General features: G+C 39.8%; 1 protein-coding gene and 1 non-coding gene across 15 annotated transcripts in view; one reads left to right on the forward strand and one right to left on the reverse strand.

Annotated features, from left to right (window-relative positions):
* The window catches only part of PIP5K1B (phosphatidylinositol-4-phosphate 5-kinase type 1 beta), a 305,504-nt gene that overhangs the window by 227,857 nt on the left and 54,675 nt on the right, over nucleotides 1-22,972 (forward strand). For all 14 annotated transcript variants that reach the window (XM_008978414.5, XM_003824756.6, XM_057298699.1 and 11 more), the window contains 2 exons: nucleotides 1,712-1,867; nucleotides 7,467-7,611. In XM_008978414.5, coding sequence (XP_008976662.1) covers nucleotides 1,712-1,867; nucleotides 7,467-7,611 — 301 coding nt within the window. The remainder of the gene's footprint in view (nucleotides 1-1,711; nucleotides 1,868-7,466; nucleotides 7,612-22,972) is intronic.
* LOC112440946 (U6 spliceosomal RNA) lies at nucleotides 2,695-2,801 on the reverse strand. The gene has a single exon (XR_003028923.1). It is a non-coding gene; the product is annotated as a U6 spliceosomal RNA (small nuclear RNA).

The raw sequence follows: 22,972 nt of genomic DNA on the forward strand, positions 1-22,972 counted from the left end.
AGCAGATAGAGATGATAGGTTGATAGGTGTAGCAAACCACCTTGGCACATGTATACCTATGTAACAAACCTGCATGTTCAGCACATGTATCCCAGAACTTAAAGAAAAATAAAATAAAATAAAATAAATAAAAGTTAGCAGATAGAATGTTAAGGCAGAGGCCAGTGTGACAATAATGGCTTCTTCCTTGTAAAACAAGTGTAACCACTGTTTGAGAGAGTGGAGAATTAAGGTAAACATAACTTATTTTTTAAACATTCAAAAATTTCTTCCCCTCAAAGAAAAACAAATTCAAGGTTTATCTTTTTCTCCCTTCAGTTTAACCAGAAAACAGAATGCTAAAGAGCTAGAAAATGAACCACCTAGAAAGCAACTTAAGAAAAGAAAGACACCTGAAATTCATGCTTGCTAGTTCTGTGACCCTGAGCAAGCCACAATCTTTCTATTCTCAGTTTCTGGACCTAAAAAAGGGCCTTCCTCTTCCTCATACATGTGGATGGTTTGAGATACTCAATGTGAATGTTGGATTCCAGACTCTAAAGGCCTCCACAAATGTTATTTATTAGGATGATGATATTATTATGATTCTAAGACTGCTCGAGGGACAAATAAACCTTCCCTTCTCTTTAAGTGGAGAGATTGTCCTCCATTCTTCTCTCATTTGTGTGTCCCAAAGTCCTTCTCCAATTAAGTTCTTGCAAGCAGCCTCTGGGAAGGCCCCAGATGAGCTGTGTAATCTAAGCTCTGAGATTCCCAAGGCTAAACACAATTACTCTAATACACTTACTATCAGGCTACCCCTTTATGCAAACTTCTAAAGGAAGAGAGACACTGCCAAAAACATATTCAGGGGAAAACATAAAGAGGCCTCAACTTCCCTCTCCCCCTCCCTCCAAGGAAATTCTCTAGCAATATTAAGCCAAGAAGAATTATTGCAGCAAATAGTGAATGTAAATAAGGATGGCCTTGCTGCCGCTTAAGCAGCTTCCATGGACGTGTCCTCCATGAAGTCCCAGGCTTCAGCAAGCATGATTGATGGTGAAGTACATTTTCATTAGTTCAGGTTCCCAACACACTTCTGAAGTTGTAGACTGCTGTTTAGACAAAGATTGGAAGTGAATTATACGTCTGACATGAAACCATGACCTAGAAAAGAGCTAAAGGGTAGGAAATGTCAGTGGAAAGTCACAGAAAGAAAAAAACAACCAGAAGTAACTTGGCTAAATTGGGCAACATGAGTATAAGATTAAACATTGGCATGTTTAGAAATTCCCAGTCCCAAGTTAATAAAACCAGGGTCGTGAGAATTCTCTATACTTTACCATCTGTGCTTATCAACTCACCCATCCTCCTCCCAGCACTAGAGAAACATTGTTTGGAGAGGGGGGAATGATTCTTTAGCAATAAAACATTTGAATTTTACCTCAAGTAAGACTTTATTGCAAAATCTGGAGAGAAATTTTAACTTTTAATTTGCTCTAGGAAATTCTGATTTAAGTCAAGTCATTTTGGACAAATAATATAGCCAATTCATCGTATTCATCAGATGAAACAAGTTCATCTCCCTTTCCATATATATAAAATAAGCCTCTTGTCTTCTATTCAAATAATAACTAAAATGTTAATAAATAATAAAATATTCACTTTTAAATAAAATAGTAATGTGATTTTACAGTAAATATCTGTATTTGTCCTTTTCCTTTCTGTCTAGCTTTGAAGGCTTCACCGTCTAAGAAACGGTGCAATTCAATCGCCGCCCTAAAGGCCACTTCACAGGAGATTGTGTCCTCAATTAGCCAGGAATGGAAGGATGAGAAGCGAGATTTGCTGACTGAAGGACAAAGTTTTAGCAGCCTTGATGAAGAAGGTAAAGATATGTAACTTTTTTAAAAAGACAAATGTTCTTGTGATTTATTTATACAAGTAAATTTGCAGAAGAAAAATTTAAAAATACCTGCTCTAAGAAATAAAATATATTAATTAAGTTTTTAAAGGATAGCTACAGTGGCCGGGCGCAGTGGCTCATGCCTGTAATCCTAACACTTTGGGAGGCCGAGGTGGGTGGATCACTTGAGGTCAGGAGTTCGAAACCAGCCTGGCCAACATGGCGAAACCCTGTCTCTACTGAAAATACAGAAAATTAGCCGGGCGTGGTAACGGGCGCCTGTAATCCCAGCTACTTGGGAAGCTGAGGCATGAGAATCACTTGAACCCGGGAAGCGGAGGCTGCAATGAGCTGAGATTGCACCATTGCATTCCAGCCTGGGCAACAGAGCAAGACTCTGTCCCAAATAAATAAATAAATAAATAGGATAGCTACAGTAAGATGCAGTTCATGCACATTTTAACTACCACATAAAAAATACAATTTATGGTTTATGATAAAAATTAGACAATACTAATTCAAAAAGAAAAATGTCTGCTTCCACTACCTGATGGTAACAAATACTAACATTTTGTTGCTTTTACTTCTAGACCTTATTCTGTGCATGTACACATACACATATGCACAAGTACGCATACACACACATACACTCAATGTAACAATAAGTTGTCTCTTCATTTAGGTCTTCTTTAATGATTTATTTTTTGGTACCCACTGGTAATACTCAGGAGGTACTACACGTTCTTTACTTTGAAAGCTTCATAACCATGAGCAGGTGCCAAAAGAAGGAAAGAAAAGAGGCAGAAAGGAAAAATATGGAACGTTTCACAAATTTGCATGTCATCCTTGCACGGGGGCCATGCTAATCTTCTCTGTATCGTTCCAATTTTAGTATATGTGCTGCCAAAGTGAGCGCTTTAATGAATTTCAATAAAGTTTTATAATATTTTTCTTGTGTGGCTTGTACATATACCTTTTGTTAGATTTATTTCTTGGATAAATGCAGAGATATTGATATAGATTTTTTTCTGGATTTTTAAAAATAGTATCTTTTTTAAGAATTGAGTTTTCTGGCCATTTGTTGCTATTGCATAGACTTCACATCCTTTTTGTCTTTTTTTCTTTCTTACTTGCTGGTTAGGACTTCTTGTACAATGATGAATAGAAGTGGTGATTGTAGACAGCCTTGCCTTGTCCTGATTTTAAAGGGAGTACTTCTAATGTTTCACTGTTGAAAAAGAAGTTTGCTGTATTTGATACCCATAATCAAGTCAAGGAAGTTCCTTTTTTTATTCCTACTTTGCTAAAAGTTTTTTTTTTTTATTAATCAGGAAGGAGTACTGAATTTTATCAAATACTTTATCTGCCAAGTTAATCATTTGTTTTTTCCCTTCTAATCAAATATGGGAGAATGACATTTTAGATTTTTCTATTAGTATATTCTTTGGAGAATCTCAGCATTTCCTGAAAATGTCTTCTACTTTCTACAGAAGTTAAGACCTCTTCTAGGGGTTTTCTTTTCCTCAGAGTCTTTAAGATGTGGTGTTATTTCTATTCCTTCTTCAGCAGCACTTATCCATATGTACTGTTTGGTTTCTTTCTTTCTCATCTTCCCATAAACCAACTTTTACCTGGAGTTAATGATTTCAGCAAGAGAGTTACAGAGGTGCCCTTGATCCTCTCCGAATTGATGTCTCCAATTCCTAGCAGACATTCATCCCTTTCTCCTAAGCTCCCCTGCACTGGCATCTCCCGCACTATACTACCTGATTTTCTGATAGCACATGCAAAACTGCAGGTGCCTGTAGTCTGGGAAATAGGATAAACTTATTTTAAAATTATATTAGTTTATTGATTTGCATATGTTGAACCAGCCTTGCATCCCAGGGATGAAGCCGACTTGATCATGGTGGATAAGCTTTTTGATGTGCCGCTAGTTTCGGTTTGCCAGTATTTCATTGAGGATTTTGGCATCAATGTTCATCAGAGATATTGGCCTGAAATTTTCTTTTTTTGCTGTGTCTCTGCCAGATTTTGGTATCAGGGTGATGCTGGCCTCACAAAATGAGTTCGGGAGGATTCCCCCTTTTTCTATTGTTTGGAATAGTTTCAGAAGAAATGGTATCAGCTCTTCTTTGTACCTCTGGTAGAATTCAGCTGTGAATCTGTCTGGTCCTGGACTTTTTCTGGTTGGTAGCCTATTAATTACTGCCTCAATTTCAGAACTTGTTGTTGGTTTATTCAGGGATTCGACTTCTTCCTGGTTTAGACTTGGGAGGGTCCAAAGAATTTATCCCTTCCTTCTAGATTTTCTAGTGTATTTGCATAGAAATGTTCATAGTATTCTCTGATGGTAGTTTGTATTTCTGTGGGATCAGTGGTGATATCCCCTATATCATTTTTTATTGCATCCATTTGATTCTTCTCTCTTTTCTTCTTTATTAGTCTGGCTAGAGGTCTATCTATTTTGTTGATCTTTTCAAAAAACCAGCTCCTGGATGCATTGATTTTTTTGAAGGGTTTTTTGTGTATCTATCTCCTTCAGTTCTGCTCTGATCTTAGTTATTTCTTGTCTTCCGATAGATTTTGAATTTGTTTGCTGTTGCTTCTCTAGTTCTTGCAATTTTGATGTTATGGTGTCAATTTCAGGTCTTTCCTGCTTTCTCTTGTGGGCATTTAGTGCTATAAATTTCCCTCTACACACTGCTTTACATGTGTCCCAGAGATTCTGGTACGTTGTCTTCATTCTCATGGTTTCAAAGAACATCTTTATTTCTGCCTTCATTTTGTTATTTACCCAGTAGTCATTCAGGAGCAGGTTGTTCAGTTTCCATGTAGTTGTGCAGTTTTGAGTGAGTTTCTTAATCCTGAGTTCTAATTTGATTGCTCTGTAGTCTGAGAGACTGTTATGATTTCCGGCCTTTTGCATTTGCTGAGGAGTGTTTTACTTCCAATTATGTGATCAATTTTAGAATAAGTGCAATGGGGTGCTGAGAAGAATGTATATTCTGTTGATTTGGGGTACAGAGTACTGTAGCTGTCTATTACGTCCGCTTGGTCCAGAGCTGAGTTCAAGTCCTGAATATCCTTGTTAATTTTCTGTCTCGTTGATCTGTCTAATATTGACAGTGGGGTGCTAAAGTCTCCTGCTATTATTGTGTGGGAGTCTAAGTCTCTGTGTAGGTCTCTCAGAACTTGCTTTATGAATCTGGGTTCTCCTGTATTGGGTGCATGTATATTTAGAATAGTTAGCTCTTCTTGCTGCATTGATCCCTTTACCACTATGTAATGGCCTTATTTGTCTCTTTTGATCTTTGTTGGTTTAAAGTCTGTTTTATCAGAGATTAGGATTGCAACTCCTGCCATTTTTTTTTTTCCATTTGCTTGGTAAATATTCCTCCATCCCTTTATTTTGAGCCTATGTGAGTCTGCACATGAGATGGGTCTCCTGAATACAGCACATTGATGGATCTTGACTCTATCCAATTTGCCAGTCTGTCTTTTAATTGGGGCATTTAGCCCATTTATATTTAAGGTTAATATTGTTATGTGTGAATTTCATCCCGTCATTATGATGCTAGCTGGTTGTTTTGAGCTGGGCTGAGTTCTTATCAGGAAGTGCTGAAGACGAATCCTCTTCCAAGCTCATTCATGTTGTCGGCAGAATTCAGCTCCTTGTAGCTGTTGGGTGGAGATCCCTGCTTCTTTGCTGTCTGACAGCCAAGAGCCATGTTTAGCCCTGGGGTCCATCCACATTCCCTACCATGCTGCCCCTCTGTCTTCAAACACAGAATGTCCTACAAGTCAGCCCCAACACTTTGTCTCTCTGACTTCTTGTCTCTGACCTCTAGACCCAGATTTAAAGGGCTCGTACAATTAGGTGAGGCTCCCCTGAATAATCTTCCCTTTGACTAACTCAGTGTTAGCCAACTCAGGGCAACCTGAGTTACATCTGCAAAATCCCTTTTGCTAGGTCACATCACATAGCCACAGGAATAACAGCTCATCATGTCTGCAGGCCCCACAACAAAGGGAGAATTTACAAGAGTGTGGGTCATTACGGGTCATCTTAGAGTTCTACCTACCACACTGGCTTTAGAAAAAAACATATGGGAGCATGAGGAAACACTTCTCTCCCTCAAAGAACTGCTCCTCATGGGTTGAGGGGTCACCTTCCCAATGATGTGTGACCTGAGACTGAGTCACTGGACAGATGTGTTTTGCTCTGTCACTCAGGCCATGTCTACTTTGTGAAGTAAAGCTGGTATGCCCAAAACCTAGGTCGAAGACCAGCTCCACCTACCTTATAAGGAGTGGCAATTCATTGGAATCTGATATCAGGTTATTTTTGACACCCAGTTTTCAATGTTATGGAGCGTTTTCATGTTTTTCTTTCCATTTATTGAGAAGTTGGGATCAAGAATATTGAAGATTGCAAGCCAGGTGTCACATTAAAGTTGAAGCCTTTCTAATTTTTGAAGGTTGAGCACTTTGGTTATTCATGTTTTTATATGACGATCATCTTTTATCCATCGCTGCAGTTTTCTATTTTGACTTGAATTGGAGGCAGAGCTCCACCACCCCAGTGTGTCGTCTGATTTCCCAGACCAGAGTCCAGCCTTTCCTGTGCTTGCCTGGCTTCCCTCCATGTTGCTTCCTACCCCACCATCTATACCCTTCACATCCAAAATCCAAAACCTCACACTCATACGAGAATCCCTATTAGGGTCGGTTTATATTTACACACTAAAAATCTCTAATTTTGAATTTCTTGTGCCTATAAAGGAATACCAGGAACACCTTAAAGTTATAATTGTATTTATTAGCATCTATTTTAGGTCAGTCTTGGGGGAGTGATGGAAAGAATCCACATAGACTCCAGAGAGATGGGCAGGGGTTACTGCCCAGCCTTGAACATTCCTCTTTCCTCACAAGGATGGGCTCTCGCATAAGTAATTTCATGGGCCCCTAAGTTTTAAAGAAAAAATAAGTGTTTTCTCATTTTTAAAAAAGGCAGCTTTGCTGTTAAAATATGTCAATAAGAGTCCTGGATAATGTTTAAAAGTATTTATGGGCTCAGATGGGGTTAAGGTAGAGCTGACTGTTAGTCTGTTGAAGTATTTGTTTCCCAGCTCTTGAAAAGCCTGGGTTCTTAGATCCAACCTGAGAATCATAGATATGTGCATATCACAGGGAGGGCAAAAAGGTTCACTGTCTGTTTATACACTTGCCAGTCATCCTTTTAATCTCTGCCAAATTGTCTGCTTAAACTCCTATGAGTTTTTTTATGCCATCTTTTTGAAATAGTAAATCACTTTATTAGGTTTTTAAAAGAACATTCATAATGTCATTTCCATGAGCCATTTTGTAAATTAATGCAATTTCCTTCCTGTTTAACCTGTTTGCAAGAAGCTATTTTACATTCTGCTGTAATTCAGAAAAAAAAAGTGCAGTTAATTCATAATTGAATTTGCAGCCTGATAGGTAAAATGAATGCTTTTGACTCATTTCGATTATTATAGATACTAAAGCTGCATTTATTCTTGAGATTCATGAATGTGTGTGTTGCTTTCGTTCCTAGCCCTGGGATCCCGACACAGGCCAGACCTGGTCCCTAGCACTCCATCACTGTTTGAAGCTGCTTCCTTGGCAACCACAATTTCATCTTCTTCCTTATACGTCAATGAGCACTATCCACACGACAGGCCTACACTCTATTCAAACAGGTAATACTTAGTGCAGTCAAATAACCCATCAGGCTGTTACCACATCAACATCAGGCCTGAACCAGTATCTCTGAATGAGGACACGTCTCTAACAACCAGGATGTGCCTGTCATCTGCCTCATAAGTCGGAGAGAGAACATGCTTGATTTTTACTGTGGCAAAAGAACATTGGAGGGAAAACCCTCATGATTTTTCTTTACAGTTGATCATTATGTCATGTAGAAATTATATACTTGGCTCAATGGAAGAAGACAAATCTTTCATCATTTTTATTTTAGTAAATTTTTTAGGAATGGGTTTCTTCAGAGTGAGCACTCTTAGTTAATATTACACAGGTAGCTGCAAAGATACTGTAATATTCTCTTTTGGTATGTGTGATCTTAGTGACTATGGTAAACGGAATAATGGCTTCCCCAAAGCTATCCACATCCTAATTCCTGTAACCTGTGAATATGTTACCTTATATGGCAAGAGGGACTTTACAAATGGGATTAAATTAAAGATCCTGAAATGGGATGATTATCCTGAATTATCCAGATAGGCCCAATATAATCACAGGGTTCTTGTAAGGGGAAGACAGAAGAAAGGTGAGAGTCAGAGAAGGAGACACAACATCAGAAGCAGAGGGCAGAAGCATTTGCCCTGATATGATTATTATTCATTGCATGCCTGTAATCAAAATATCTCATGTAACCTATAAGATTTTTGGAAATTGTATGCTCTCTAGCAACTTTGTGTGAATTTTATATAAGCACTGTTTTATAAGTTCTATGAAGTGTTATAAAAATAGAAACAAATTTAAAAAAATAAGTAAAATAACAATTATCTGTTAAATGTTAGACTAGTTCTTGTTGAAACCTAGCTCTCAATAATCAAGATCAGATTTATGCAGGTGAAGAATTCCTTACGCTTTAAGTCATTTTCCATCTCCAGGCTAGCAGTTCAGTTGATTTCCAGGAAGAGGAATCAATAAGGTAGATTTATTTTTAATATATGGATATCCATAGAGTCTAGCTTAGTCTTTTGGCAAGTTAAAGTTTGCTAGTCGGACCTGCTATAGGAATTCTTTTTTGTTGCTGTTTCCTCCTCCCTCAGCTAGATACAAGATTAGGTAGGCAGGAGGTTAGGCGGCCAGTCCAGGTCCAGAAAAGTAGATCAAGTGGGTAGCAAGGTGAGCCGCAAATCTTAGCTGGGCCTGAGTTTGCACTGTTCTGCTCTAAGGGCCAACAAATAAGGCTCTATTAAAAATTATTTAACTCATCTAAACTATACAAAGTTATTTGATTTGGTCAGTTTCCTTGGATTGGAGAAATTTAAAATGACTTAAATTAATGTGTAATACTTAGTAGTAATGTCAAATGTTTAAACCTGGTATGTAAATTAGTCAAGCAACGGCCTTTCCTGTCTGTTTGGTGCAGCTGAACACATGGGTCTATATAAAGTTCTTTTGCTCTCAAATATAAATAGCAGCTCAAAAGATAGCTGGAAGGTTGCAGGAAGTTCTTAGCAAGGTCAAAAACAATTCTTATGTGAAGCCATGGTGATTTCTTACCGTTTGCTGTCATGATAATTATTGGGGCATATAATCGGATGTGCTCTTCAATCATTTCGTGAGATTTTCAGCCAACAATAAAAGGGTTTTGTTTTGTTTTGTGTTTTGGTAGCAGTGGTGGTGATGGTGGTGGTGGTGGTGGTGGTGGTGGTAAGTATCCAGTCTCTTGACCAGGGGTGTTAGACTCTTGGGTATTCATAAGGTTTTCCCGGGGCCTGGCAGGGCCTCCTCCTGACTCCTAATCGTTCCTGGCCATCCTGGAAGCTACCTCTGCATGCTCCACCTCCGCATGCTCCCAGAGATGTGCTGTCATTCTTGATACTTTTATTTACACCGATACTGACTAGCATATAGATTTGGAGGGGGAAAATAAAAAGTTATCTATGATATTTTTCCTTTCTTTTAAATATTTATTTAAAACAAGTGCATTGTTTTAATCTTCTTTGGCACTGTATCTCCAAAATGCAATTTGATATCTTATATTTCACTATCAATCAAGGTTCACTTGCAAGAACAAGAAACCACTTCATCTTAACCAGAAAGGAATTTAATCTAGGGAATTCGGTGCCTACAAAGTCTGTGGAAAGGCAGTGGGCATGGGCTCCAGGCTGGCACCAGGAAATCCATCCTGGAACATGCTACCAAACTGAGCCACCAGCAGCACTGTAGCAGGACCCACAGTCAAGTTGGTGCCTGCCAATGAGATGCAACCCAGACAAACGCATTTCAGTGAGCCTAGAATGTTGTTTCAATGAGCCACCCTTTAAAAACCAAACAACTTCGCTAAAATACCCAGATTCTTTTGCAATATCGGTGTCTTCGTCACCATATAATTTTGGCTCTGTTTCCTCCTGGCATTTATCAGCTGGAGGGGAAAACCTGAGACCACCCCAGGTGACCACCCTCTTCCTCATTCATCTGTGCTGTCACCTGCCTGCTCCTGTAGGTATGTCTGCTTTTAGCCTTGATGTGTACAAGAAGCTGACAGAAGGGCCTCAGGTCTTAATCACAGACTTAGGGAAATCATAAGGAAAAGAGGCATGAAGGTGCTAAAAAAATCTTAAACACAACAGTTTGAGAACTCCCAGGAGTCAATATCCCTATTTCCCTGACCCACTGTGCCCAACCCTCATTATTCAACTGGCAAACTTCACCAACAAACCAAAAAAAAAGAAAAAATTGTCATATTTTTGTTTCTATCATTTTTTCCTTTAGAGCCCACCTAGTCCTATGTGGCAATAAATAGACACTACTCTAAATCTCATCTGGCCAACTGAGTTTCAAAACCTAATCCAGAGAGCCTGGAAAGAAAATGCATTGAAAAGAAAAAAAAAAGAAAGAAAAAGAAAATATGTTGAATATTGATGTTATAATTTACATGTGAGATTTTTCTCTTTATGAATCATTTTTCTGTTCAGGCAAAGTGGTCTGTTTTCCGATTTTGACATTATGTTTTATGTATCTGTGCTAAAATAAGCTGCAAATACTTCAACTAGCAGTTGTCATTCTGTCAGTCTTTTTAGAATCCTTAAGTTGGCAAGGTATTGATTAGTGCCTGGATGCCTCCACACCTAAATTATATACTGCAGTGGGAAACTGCTGTCTCTTAGAATTATTCCTTTTTTTAAAGGATTATTCTTTGTAACTTCAAAAACTCTAATAGCAACCCATTCTTTTTTTAATGTACTCCAAAAATTGGCTAGGAAGGAAAGAAAAAAAAATAGTATCATCTTAAAAGTATGTATCTAACCTACTGATTGGGAGTACATATTTTCACAAGTTGCACTGTGCAGTCTTGTGTTAGAGCATGCAGATCATAGGAATAAAGAGAAACTGTCATGGGCATTGCTTCCTAGTTAACTAGCAACATTTAAGTTCTGAATTTTTGATACTTGCATTTTTATTTACTAGTAAGAAGTCTGTTCTTTTAAAAAGAGGTATAAATTGAGCACTAAGAAATATAGAGGCAAATGTGTTTTACCTCAAAGTTAAGAACAATTTCATTTAATGTTGTAGAAATAGGTTACACTTATGAATATTTTCATGATTTCCTGCGTAGTTGGTAGCAAAGCCAAAGCTCTGGTTATGCATAAGGAATTGAAAGTCACACTTCATTCCAGTGCACCTATGCTTTCCCCATCAAAGATGTCTTACCAGTGTCACCACTCTATCCAGTCTCAGGTTTGGTTGGTGGCTATTTCTAACAGTTGGGCTCACCCTGCAGACATTTGCAGTATTGTGAGAAGGGCAAAAATGTCAGAGAAAAAGCCACTGGTCATTTGCACGTAGAGGGAAAATTGGCAAAGGCTCCCTAAATGATGAGTCCAACATTCTAGATCTCAGAGGCTAATCCATCAGATCTAACAGTCTTGTGCCCTCTTCTTCCTGCCATTACAGTGTCATAAACCTAGAACAGGGGCGGAAACACTCTAACCAGAAGCCCTTCCCCACAAATTGCTTACCACTAAGGTTTACAGACATGCAAGTAGAGCCATCCCAATGGTTAGAGATCTTTCTTTAGATTTGTCTAAAATATCAGAAAATGGAAATGCAGAAACCTTACATGGTATATCCGAGCGTGTTAGTAGGACTTCAGTTGAACACAGGTCTCTAGGGTCTAAGCCTCTTGTCTTTTCCACTGTACCACTCCTGCATCATAGCCTCCAAAAACATACAAGGTTGGTTGGTTGGTTTTTTTCCTAACATGAGTTCTGGTCCTGTGTTTGAGACTTTTTTTTTTTTTTTTTTTTTTTTTTGCTGCTTAATAACTAAAATATTTCTAGCAGGCAAAGTCGTGGGCTTATGTTTTGGTTTTTGGGTTTTGGTTTTTTGGGTTTTTTTGAGAGAGTCTCGCGCTGTGGCCCAGGCTGGAGTGCAGTGGTGCCATCTCAGCTCACTGTAAGCTCCGCCTCCAGGGTACAAGTGATTCCCCTGCCACAGCCTCCTGAGTAGCTGGGATTACAGGCACCCGCCACCACTCCTGGCTAGTTATTGTATTTTTAGTAGAGGCGGGGTTTCACCATGTTGGCCAGGCTGGTCTCGAACTCCTGACCTCAAGTGATCCACCCTGCTCAGCCTCCCAAAGTGCAGGGATTACAGGTGTGAGCCACCGTGCCCAGCCAATGGGCTTACGTTAATGTCTACCTATAGTATTTGTTCTACCAGTTATTGGTGAATTTTGCTTATTAAAAACAGCATTGCAAAGGCAACTTTTCTATCATAATATTAGTCCTACTTCAAACCACCAATAATAATCGAATACAATAGCAGCTAATTATTGGACCTTATTAAGGGCCATGTTAAGCCCTTTATACATATCAAGTGATTTAATTCTCACAGCAATTCTGTAAAGTTATTATATTTATGGTCTCCATCTTACACATGAGGAAATTGATGCTTAGCAACATGAGGTAACTTTCTCAAGACCACATGGCTAAAAAGCAGAGGCATGACTTCCAGCTACAGCACTGATATAGAATATACAGTTTCAGATGATAAGTTTTAGATGATGCTTTTAATGGAAATTTGGTGACATCCATACAAGTTCTCTTCTTCATCTTTTCGCCTTTTCTTTTTCCATGGGATTTTGAGTGAGGATTTTCATCTTCAAAGACGTTAGAGACAGAATGTTCAAACACTTTAAAAATTTAACATTAATTTAAATTTATAAGAAACCTAAAATAGCTATTTCCTCAAGTTGTTATTTCCAACTCTCCAGGTGGACTCCAAATCATTACATAATCGTCGAGAAAAGACTTTTATTAGATATGTTCCTGCTGGGTTTAGAAAATCCTATATCTTCTGTTGATACAGCAAGGTCAGCAGGAATCTTTAATATTTACAAAATGAAAGGAGAACAGCTAGTTGCAAAAACTTCCTAGTGATTCCATTCCCCTAACCCTAATCTCAAGGGAAAGACAGCACAACTGTGTTACCTGCTGTGAACTTCGCAGCTACCTGCCATACCTAGACACCAGTCTAGGGCTACACAGCCCCTCGTAGGATGATGCACTCGTTGATGCTAAACATTGAAGACGACCTCTCCAGACTCTTTGTTCTTTTATGGGTTTTTTTTTGTGTTTTTTTTTTTTTTTTTGAGACAGAGTCTCTGTCACCCAGGCTGGAGTACAGTGGCGCGATCTCGGTTCACTGCAACCTCCACCTCCCGGGTCAAGCAGTTCCCCTACCTCAGCCTCCCAAGTAGCTGGGACTACAGGTGCGTGCTACCACGCCCGGCTAATTTTTTTTTAGTAGAGACGGGGTTTGGGGTTTCAACGTGTTAGCCAGGATGGTCTCGATTTCCTGACCTCTTGATCTGCCCGCCTCAGCCTCCAAAAGTGCTGGGATTACAGGCATGAGCCACCACGCCCAGCCTGTTCTTTTATGTTTCTTAATCTGCTGACTCCTGCCTTGCAAACAGACCTTCCTACCCCCACCACCTCAGATGGTGGTGGGTAAAGATGCTCATGCGTCTTGCTAAATCATCCCTTAGGACATTAGCTCTCAAACTGCCACTTCTAGTGATCTAACATTGGGCAAATTACTTGCTCTTCATGTGCCTCAGTTTCCTCATTTGTAAAGTGTGAATTACTATACTACTGCCCCCAGAGTTGTTATAAAGATTAAATGAAATAACAATTAGAAAGCATTTATACCTTCTGGCACATAGTAAGCCCCATAAAACATTTGTTGAAATAAAATAACCAAGTGATTTGAGACACTAATACCTTGCAGCTGCCGCATAAGTCTCACTGTAAAGGGCATGATGTTTTTGGCAAAAAGCCATCATGGAGTGCTTTGTTAGAGTCCTTTCAGGAAACGGAAAACACACTTGGAATTTCAAAGGGAATTGGTTACAGAATGTGGGGAGGCTGGAAGACTGAAGGGGGAAATTCCAGAAACTCGGGTAAATAACTGCAGGAGGCAGCTTCCACCATGAGCTCTGCCACGATACCTGTTGCCGCCTTGGAGAAGGGACAGTGGCGGAGGATGCTACCTGAAGAGCTGGGATAGTGCAAGAACATACCCACCTCCAGAGACACTGCCCTGAAATGGAAGAAAGATAAATGAGAGCAGAAAGCCAGCAGCTTCTGTCCTCCTACCACCTTCTCATCCAACTCCTGCAATGCCTTGACTGACAGGACCTAGTCAAGAGGCCTATGGGATATCGTTTGCAACTCTGGGCCCCAGCATTGCAAAGTAGAGTTGAGATAGGATAAAAACAACCACAACACATGGAGCAAAAGCTAGATAGACACAGGATCTTTTTTAAAAGAGAGAGAGAGGAAAGGGTCAAAGCTTTACAAAGGTAGTGTGAGTGCAAGAACAGGAATCAATTTAGGCTTTTATAGAAGTAATCATGGAACCAATTTATTCTCATGCCATTGTAATAGTACTATGTAAAGTAGCCATAAATTTTTTAATGATCTGTGCAATTAGAGACTCCAGTATTTACCAATAAGTCTGTCTGACAATCAGTAATGCATTCCCTGGTACTGCGCTGGTTGTAAATACTCATAGAAATGTCTTAGCTAATTCTAGACACATGGGATAGATCTTTAGTTTGAGAATTCCTCAAAGAGGCTTGTAAGCTTGAGGAACCCAGGTGAGACTCCCTCTGATAAGGCAGGTGACACAGTTTGGGAGCAGATAGCCATCACCCATGCCCTTACAAAACACTTCTGCTTTATTACAAATACATCATTTGTGAACCCACCACCCCTGCAACATCTTATCTGAATCTTTCTTAGTCTGGAGCAAACACAGAATGAGGGGAAAATGTGGTCACATTCTTTCATTCTTAGTAAAGAAAGGATTTAGTCACCTTTTCCCAAGTGTCAAGAAATGAAGTCATCAAGCAAATGATACCACATGTTTAGAGAAGCAAAAACCTTCCTTATTCTTCAGCCTTTTGAAAGAAGGATATTCCATTTTAAAAATCAGAACCATTATAGGCATGCCAGCATTACCAGTGAACCTGAATGGTGTCACATCTCTCTCCAGTTGTGGCTGAGGCACATGCTGAAAAAGTTGGAACCTGGCTGCGAGTGATGGCTCATGCCTCTAATCCCAGCACTGTGGGAGGTGAGGCAGGAAGATCTCTTGAGCCCAGGAGTTCGAGACCAACCTGGGCAGTTTAGCAAGACCTCATTTCTACAACAACAACAACAACAACAACAAAAAACACATCTGAGCATGGTGGCACGTGCCTGTAGTCCCAGCTACTTGGGAGGCTAAGATGGGAGGATTGCTTGAATCCAGGAGTTCCAGGCTTCAGTGAGCTGTGATCATGCCACTGCACTCCAGCCTGGGCAACAGAGCGAGACCTTGCCTCAAAAAAAAAAAGGAACCTGCAGAAGTTTTATAATATGCCTGTTAGTTTAGTTTTTCCTCCCCACCCCCAGAAAAAAAAAAAATAGAAGAAAAAACATGGATTTACATCACATTAGTCTGCACCTGGATTTTGCCAGATGTCTTTTTTCCTTTTTGACAAATTATAGAATTACTTCTGAAGTGATTAGCTTTTCAAATGATCCCTCATATATTTCTGCCAGGGCAGGAAATTGAAGTGAATTTTTCAGATATCTGACATTATATGAAGAATAATTTAGGATTCAGCATTAATTCAAAGAACATTCACATTTTTTGAGGAATTCGTGTGAGATAATATTTCTAGGTACTTTTTGTGTGTTACTAAGATTTTTAAATCGATTTAGTTTATGGATAAATCATATTGCCAAAAAAAGTGGGAAAACTGTTGGCCAATTTTTGAATATTTTAACTGACAAAAAAAAAAAGACTTCTTTATCCATTCTTTGCCTCTTAATTCTGGAACTAAAACACTACATCTTTATTTCCCTTGACTTAAAACACTAGTGCTATGTCTCTGGAAGAATGGTTTGCTGGTAGTGGATGTACCTTTGTAGACACTCTTCAATTCTCTGCCCTCCTTCGTGGAGCCTCTAGAGAAATGCTTCTCAGTGTGACTAGCTCCTACATCAGGGTACCTACCTCTAGAAATGGAGCCCTGAAGTCTGCATTTTGGCAAGCTCCTTAAGAAATTCTTACCCACACTAGGATATAAAAGTTCTTTGGAAATAAACTCTTCTCCCCTCTCTGTTCTTTCTGAGTAGTGAAACAGCACCTGTCTGTGGTTCAGCTGAGACACAGCTGGACTCTTTGAAGAAATTAAGAGGACATAACATTTAATGCCAGAAATATAAAACCATAGCAAAGTGGATATGTTTTCAGATTCTAGTAAGGAGAACAGGACCTCAGTTCCTTTCTCATACTTCAGACATGCCTGGACAGGCCCTAAGCAAAAGTGACTTTTTGCCTTAAAGGTGTTAAAAGAAAAAGTTCAGCTGAATTAAATTTAAAGGAGTTTACTTGAGCAGTGAACAATATGTGAATCGGGCAGCCCCCAGAATCATATAGCAGATTCAGAGAGACTCCAGCGCCGACACATGGTGGAAGAAGATTTATGGACGGCAAAAGGAAAGTGGCGTGCAGAAAACCGAAGTGAGGCACAGAAACTACTGGCTTGGTCAGAGCTCGGCGTTTGCCTTATTTGAACACGGTCCGAACAGTTGGCTACATCTGATTGGCCAAGACTCAGTGGTTGGCACAAATGTAAACTATGGTTGGTTTACACTTCCGCTTGTTGTAGTCATCGATGTACAGAAAAACCTTTAGGCCAAACTTAAATATGTAAGGAGGCAGCTTTAGGCTAAACTTCATTTAACAAAGGTATTTTAGGTTAGCAACACCTCTGGGAAATGCTTCAGCCAGCCCCAAACCTGCTTCCCAGTGTGGTTCCTCTGACCTGAAGCCAACATACATTTCTGCCCAGCAGCTATTCGTGACCTCCCTGAGTCTACAGAGATCCTTGGTTCTGTAGTCAAGCAGGGTAATTCTCTTTCAGATTCCTTGGCCTCCACTGACTCCCCCTCTTTGCTTAAAGGTCAGTTTGGTCCTTCTGAGCCCTGAGAGTCCCCCTCTCCACCCTGACCATTTCACTCTGCTGTTTGGTTTGTCCACGTGACAGTTGCACTCTTGGGTGAGGCTGGCCTTATGCAAATTTCGTCTCACCCTAGAGAGCCCCTGGCCAGCAGCCTCACACAGGGCAGCACCCTTCCCAGGAGCTTGTCCATACCCATTCAGCTGCCTTCCCTGCCATGGCCTCTCTTCGAGACGTTTCCCTTTGGCCTAACCACTGTATTTCCATTTGCCTTCTGAGCCTAGCTCTTGTGTTGTGTACAAAGTAGTGTTCGCTGTGTGGGCCTGGGATCTGTAACCGGTGAACTTCCGGGTTCATGTTACCAGTTCTGGCCATGTCTCCTCCACCCAGAGGCCCTCTAGTTGAGGGGTCTGCAAGAATCCCAAGATTCATTTTTGTTTCTCTGATATCAAACATACAGGAAGAGTAACAAAACAATTTCTTCCAAGGCAAGTAGAAAGTTGGTCCCCACATCCTTTGTTTAATCCTCCTGTTATCTGTGGAGTCATCACCGCAGTAGTGAGCCTTATCTCCTGTAATTTAAATGACTTGTTGATTTGGGAGGGAAGGAATTTCACTGGGGAAGTCCACTAACATAAACCTGCTGCTGAGGACTCATTCACTTCACAGCACCAAGCTGGCCCAGCCTCCCCACAGACAGACCAAACGCCTCTACCACAGCCTGCCTTTGCATTTAGTTCAAGATAGTTATGGGTGCAGGAGAATTAGGTAAGTGTAAGGAGGGAACTAGGAGACAACGTTAAACTTTCCATTCAGAATAATATTAATCTAAAATGGAATCATTTAATAACCTGTTTTCAAGGATAAAGTAATAAAGGTGAAATGTGTAATGATGTAATGGAGCTCATTATTTTTCCAAACAGCCCTATTAAAAATTAGTGTGTGGAAGGTCACAAATAACTTAAAAATGACCAGATTTGTTTTCAAAACGAAGGATTTGGCTATAAGGAAAATTTCATCCTGAAGGCTACATGGGGAAAAAAAATAATGGTAGAGTTTCTCTGTCTTTTCTTTCATTGCTTCTCATCACACTGGAAGAATGGTTCGGACTAAGCACTTTGTCTGGGAGAAGATTTTTTGTCTTTTATTTATATATGAGTGCATTTCAGTTGGTGTCCTCCTAATTCCAACCACCCTCACCTGCTGCTTTCTGTGTGGTCACTGAGTTGTGACAGGAGAGAGGCCAGGTATTCGAAGGCCAGGTCAAAGCTCATTTAGGGAACCGGTCGAGCCTTCGCCTTTTCCCTGTTCACCCTCCTGCCTTTCCAACCTAAGTGGTAAAACTCATCCTGAAAGAATCACGGAGCTTTGGAGATGAGAGGGAACTTTGGCCATCATGTCATCCAGCCCTTTTATTTATTAAAAAATGTATTAATTGATTTTAAAATTTATAAATTATTTTTGTAACAAAATTCTATGCCCAGAGTTTAACAAATAGTCGTGTAACATGTGTTAAGAAAAAGAGCAAGCCGTAGTCCACCTCCCCCTACGTCTTCATGTGCAATCACCTTCAACTCTTTGAGCTGATTCCTTTGGCAATTACTTTGGTTTTTCTAAATAACATGCTTATATTGTTATTACTTGATCTATTGGGTATAGGCATTAGCTAATAACTGCCCACTATAGAAGACGAAGATTTAGCTGTCTTTTCTCCACCCGACACATACCACGTATGTGTACTGTTCCCACCCCCTCCTCCTACACCCTTCCAGTTTCCCTGTATAGTTACATCTTGACTGTAGTCCGATCCGATATTGAGTGTTTTATTATGGCTTTGTGAATAGTGTCATATACTATGTTTCAGTTTCCTTTCCTGTGTGACTTTTTGTTTTTATTGTAATAAATGACTGCCTTGTTCTTCGGTTTGCTTAGTTTTCTGTGTATTTTTCCTTAATAGAACCCTAAGCTTTCCACCAGTGTCTTCATTTCTTCTCAAACCATTTAAGTGCATGAGGTTCTGTTCCTTTTATTGTCTTGCAGAAGTTTCCTCCAGACACTTCTGACCAGCCTGGACTGAACTGGTTGCCCTCTAGGACCTGATGTACAAATGTTACTTTGGGGCCTCTCTGCTCCATCATTCTGGGGATTCTAGTAACCTCTTGTCTGTATCAGTTCCGTTGTTTGTCATCTCCTACATCTTCCTCTTTGCTTCTTCCTCTTTCTTGGTTTACTCCCTCATTTTGGTGGAACACATTTTCCAGAAGAAAATCCTCCAGTATGAAAAATATTCATTGCAGGCAAAATATTTGAGATCTTGCATGTCTTAAGTCTTTATTCTAACCCTAACACTTGATTGATAGATTAACTAGTATAGAATTCTAGATTGCAAATATTTTGGATTTTTTTTTCAACATGGTGAAGGCTTGGCTCCATTGTCTTCTAGTTTCCAATTACCATTGAGAAATCCAGTGCTGTTCTGATTACTGATCTTCTGTAAATGGCTTGCTTTCTTTGCCTGCCTGTCTGCCTGCCTGCCTGCCTGCCTTCCTTCCTTCCTTTCTTCCTTCCTTTCTTTCTTTCTTCCTATTATTATTATTATTGCAGAAACCTGTAAACTCTTTGATTTTCTCTCAGAGTCTCAGTATTTCATGATGCTAGGCCTTGGTGCAGGTCTATTTTCAGCCAGCATGCTAAGCACTCAGGGGACCTTTTCAACCTGCAAACTCATGTTTTGAGTTTGGGGAAATTTTCTTAACTATTTTCTTATTTCCTCCTCTCTATTTTCTTTTTCCTTTTTGTAATTCCTTTTATGCATATAGAATATCCTGGATTTGTCTTCCAATTTTCTCTACTTTTCTGTCTTCAGTCCCATCTATTTATGTTTCTGTCCTAGTTTCTGAGAGATTTCCTCAACTTCATCTCCTAATCCTTCCACTGAGTTTTTAATTTCCATTACCATGTTTTATAAGAATTCTTTTTTTGTTCGCTGAGATTTTATTTTTTAGCAATCTTTCCTTTTTTCATGATTGTAATTTCTCTTTTTTCCTGAAGATATTAGGATTATGTTTTTTGTTTTGCCCTGAATTTTGTTTCGTCTCCCTTTTTAGTCTCAGTTTTCATCCAGGCTGCCTTTTTCTCTTTGTAGTCTACATGTTCTATACTGGAGGTTTTCCTCAGATTTTTAGAAATCTTCATTTGTCTGCTCAACTAAGGCTTGAGTGGGAGACTACAAAACTGATTAGAGGCCAGGTGTGGTGGTTCACACCTATAATCCCAGCATATTTGGAGGCCGAGGTAGGAGGACTGTTGGAGCCCAGGAGTTCGAGACCAGCCTGGGCAATACTAGTGAGACCCCATCCCTACAAAAAAAATTAAAATTAGCCAAGTGCAGTGACACACCTGTAGTCCCAGCTACTCAGAGGCTCAGATGGCTTGAGCCTGGGTGGTTGAGGCTGCAGTGAGCTGTTATTGCACCATTGTACTCCAGCCTGGGCAACAGAGCAAGACTCTGTCTTAAAAAAAAAAAAAAAATCCCTGACTGGAAACTTAAGCACTTGAGCAGAGCTTGTTGACCAGCAAGCTATTGAGCTGGTCAGACTCCCTATAGGAGATGCTTCCAGTTTCTTGCTTGGAGGAGAAAGGCCTGGCTGTCAGCCTTCTGGGACATCTGGCAGGAACAGGTGTCTTAGCATCTAGTATATACATATTCACTTCCTCTCTTTCTTTTACCTCAATTGCTTCTGGTGTCCCTGGGTCCACATATCCTGTTCTGTGTTTTCCGCAGGGAGAAAAAAAAATAAAATCCTCCAGTCTTCTGTTGGAATGGGGAGAGGTTTTTGCCTGGCTATATATTTCTTTGCTTTTCCCAGTGGTAGCTCAGGATTTTCCTCTCAAGTTTGCTAAATTGATTACTACCTGTTCATATGCCTTTCAGACTCCTAAATTTTGTCTCTCTTAGCTTCTTCCAATCTTCTCCCCTCTTTATAGGTTTATGTCCTTTTTTAACCCTTTATTGTAGTGTAGAGGGTTGAGTGTGTCTGCAAAATTAGATGAGATGTGTTTCATCTGCCTCTGTTTCTTCGTCTACAGATTAAGAGAGGCCCAGAGAACTGCTCAGCGAAGATTCTAAGGTTTGCAGCATAACTTAATAGCAAAAGTGGAGCTAAGACCTACAATTCCTGACTCCTTGTTCAGGGCAGCCTCTTTCAAAATAGACAAAATCATTAATAATGAGTTAATCCATAATCAGTATGTTTCTGATTGTGTGTGGACAAGTTGAAAAAGCTATTTTTCAAAGAGTTCTTTGTATCTTAGCTTTGATTGGTATCTCATCATGAGACAGTAAATCAGGAAATGAGGACTTCCCAATGCCAACATGCCCCATAGACAAGCCCCACATGAGAGAGGACTAGCAAAAAATGTTGATACGACAGCAGTGGCTGTGCTGTTATACTGCTCCAGGTAACTGGAGTTGCACCAGATCTCCTCTACATGTGGGAACAAACAGGGTTGCAGTCAAATACCCAAATTTCACTGGCTCTTGCCCCATCTGCTGGGGGGCAGGTCCCTGGTCAAGTGCTGTCCAAGTAGATCTGTAAGTCCCCAGAGGTGTCTCCTTGGTGCTCACAAACAAGTCCAAACAAGATGCTAGAAAGGATGGAAAACATGGAAAATCATTGCCCTTGAGAGACTATAATATTTGTATAAATAGTCACAATAGAAAGCAAATGGTATTCAATGAAAAATCTACACAAAGTGAGTTAGGCAGACAGAGTTAGGAAAAATGACTTGCCTGGAGCTGTGTATGATGCCTGCAGTAAAGGAAGAGTGCTACAGGGTGAAAACTGCACATCCCTGATCATATTGCTCATTGTCCTTGGCATAAGTGCTCAGAAAATGTTTCATAATTATCCACATGCAACATTTGAGATGCCCATGCTTGACTGAACCAAGAAGGGATTCCAAAAGTGACAATGTTGCTTCATAAAGGGTTTAATTCCAGGAAGATGTACATTGATCACTTTTATTTGTGTTTGTAACAATAATTAGTACATCTGACTTTTCAAGTGCAAACAGATGTGTTGAACTCATCAGCCCAGGCACTGTGAGAGAGAGCAGAGCTCCCCAGTTTGCTCTTGTCATTTGTCCCGTGTGTCATTCTGTGGTTAAGACAGATTTAAAATTCATTTCCTGGCCTCCCGTGACATAGAAACAGTTCTTAATAAACAAGGGACTCCCACATAAAGCCCTCTCAGTGCGATCTCTGGAAAAGTGGGGAACTGGATATTTTTGTTTAAGAATACACAGCTCTCAGATGTAACCAGAGCATGGCACTTCTTTGCCAAAACAGGAAGGTGGGTCACCTGAGAGCTGGCCTCGGGTTAAAATAATTACATGAGTTCTGGGGAGTGGTGAGAGCTTCATATTTTTATAGCACTTTTATAGTAATGTTTATGTAGTATTTTACTGTATCCATATGGAAGATATTTTGTATCCAATGAGTTATGACTACCATTAATTCATGCACATTCTTTTTACATTTTTGTTTATAATAATCCTAAGAACTATGTCTTTGATGTGTACTGTATGCAATGTAGTCAGCCAAGAGCTTTACAGATATTATTTTATTTAATGCACCCATCAACCCTCTACGGTAAGCACCAGTGGAGCTGACAAAAGGGACTTGCTTAGAAACATTAATGTCAGGCTCATAGAAAAATCAATTATTGCCAAGGTCATTGTGTACCCAAACCTAAGACCATATAAAAAACATAATAACTTGACCCGTAAGATGAACTTCTAGATAAAATGAAACTTTTTTCCCTAAAATCTATAATTCTTCAACCATT

Source organism: Pan paniscus, chromosome 11 (genome assembly GCF_029289425.2).
Source record: "Pan paniscus chromosome 11, NHGRI_mPanPan1-v2.0_pri, whole genome shotgun sequence".
Lineage (NCBI taxonomy): Eukaryota > Metazoa > Chordata > Mammalia > Primates > Hominidae > Pan > Pan paniscus.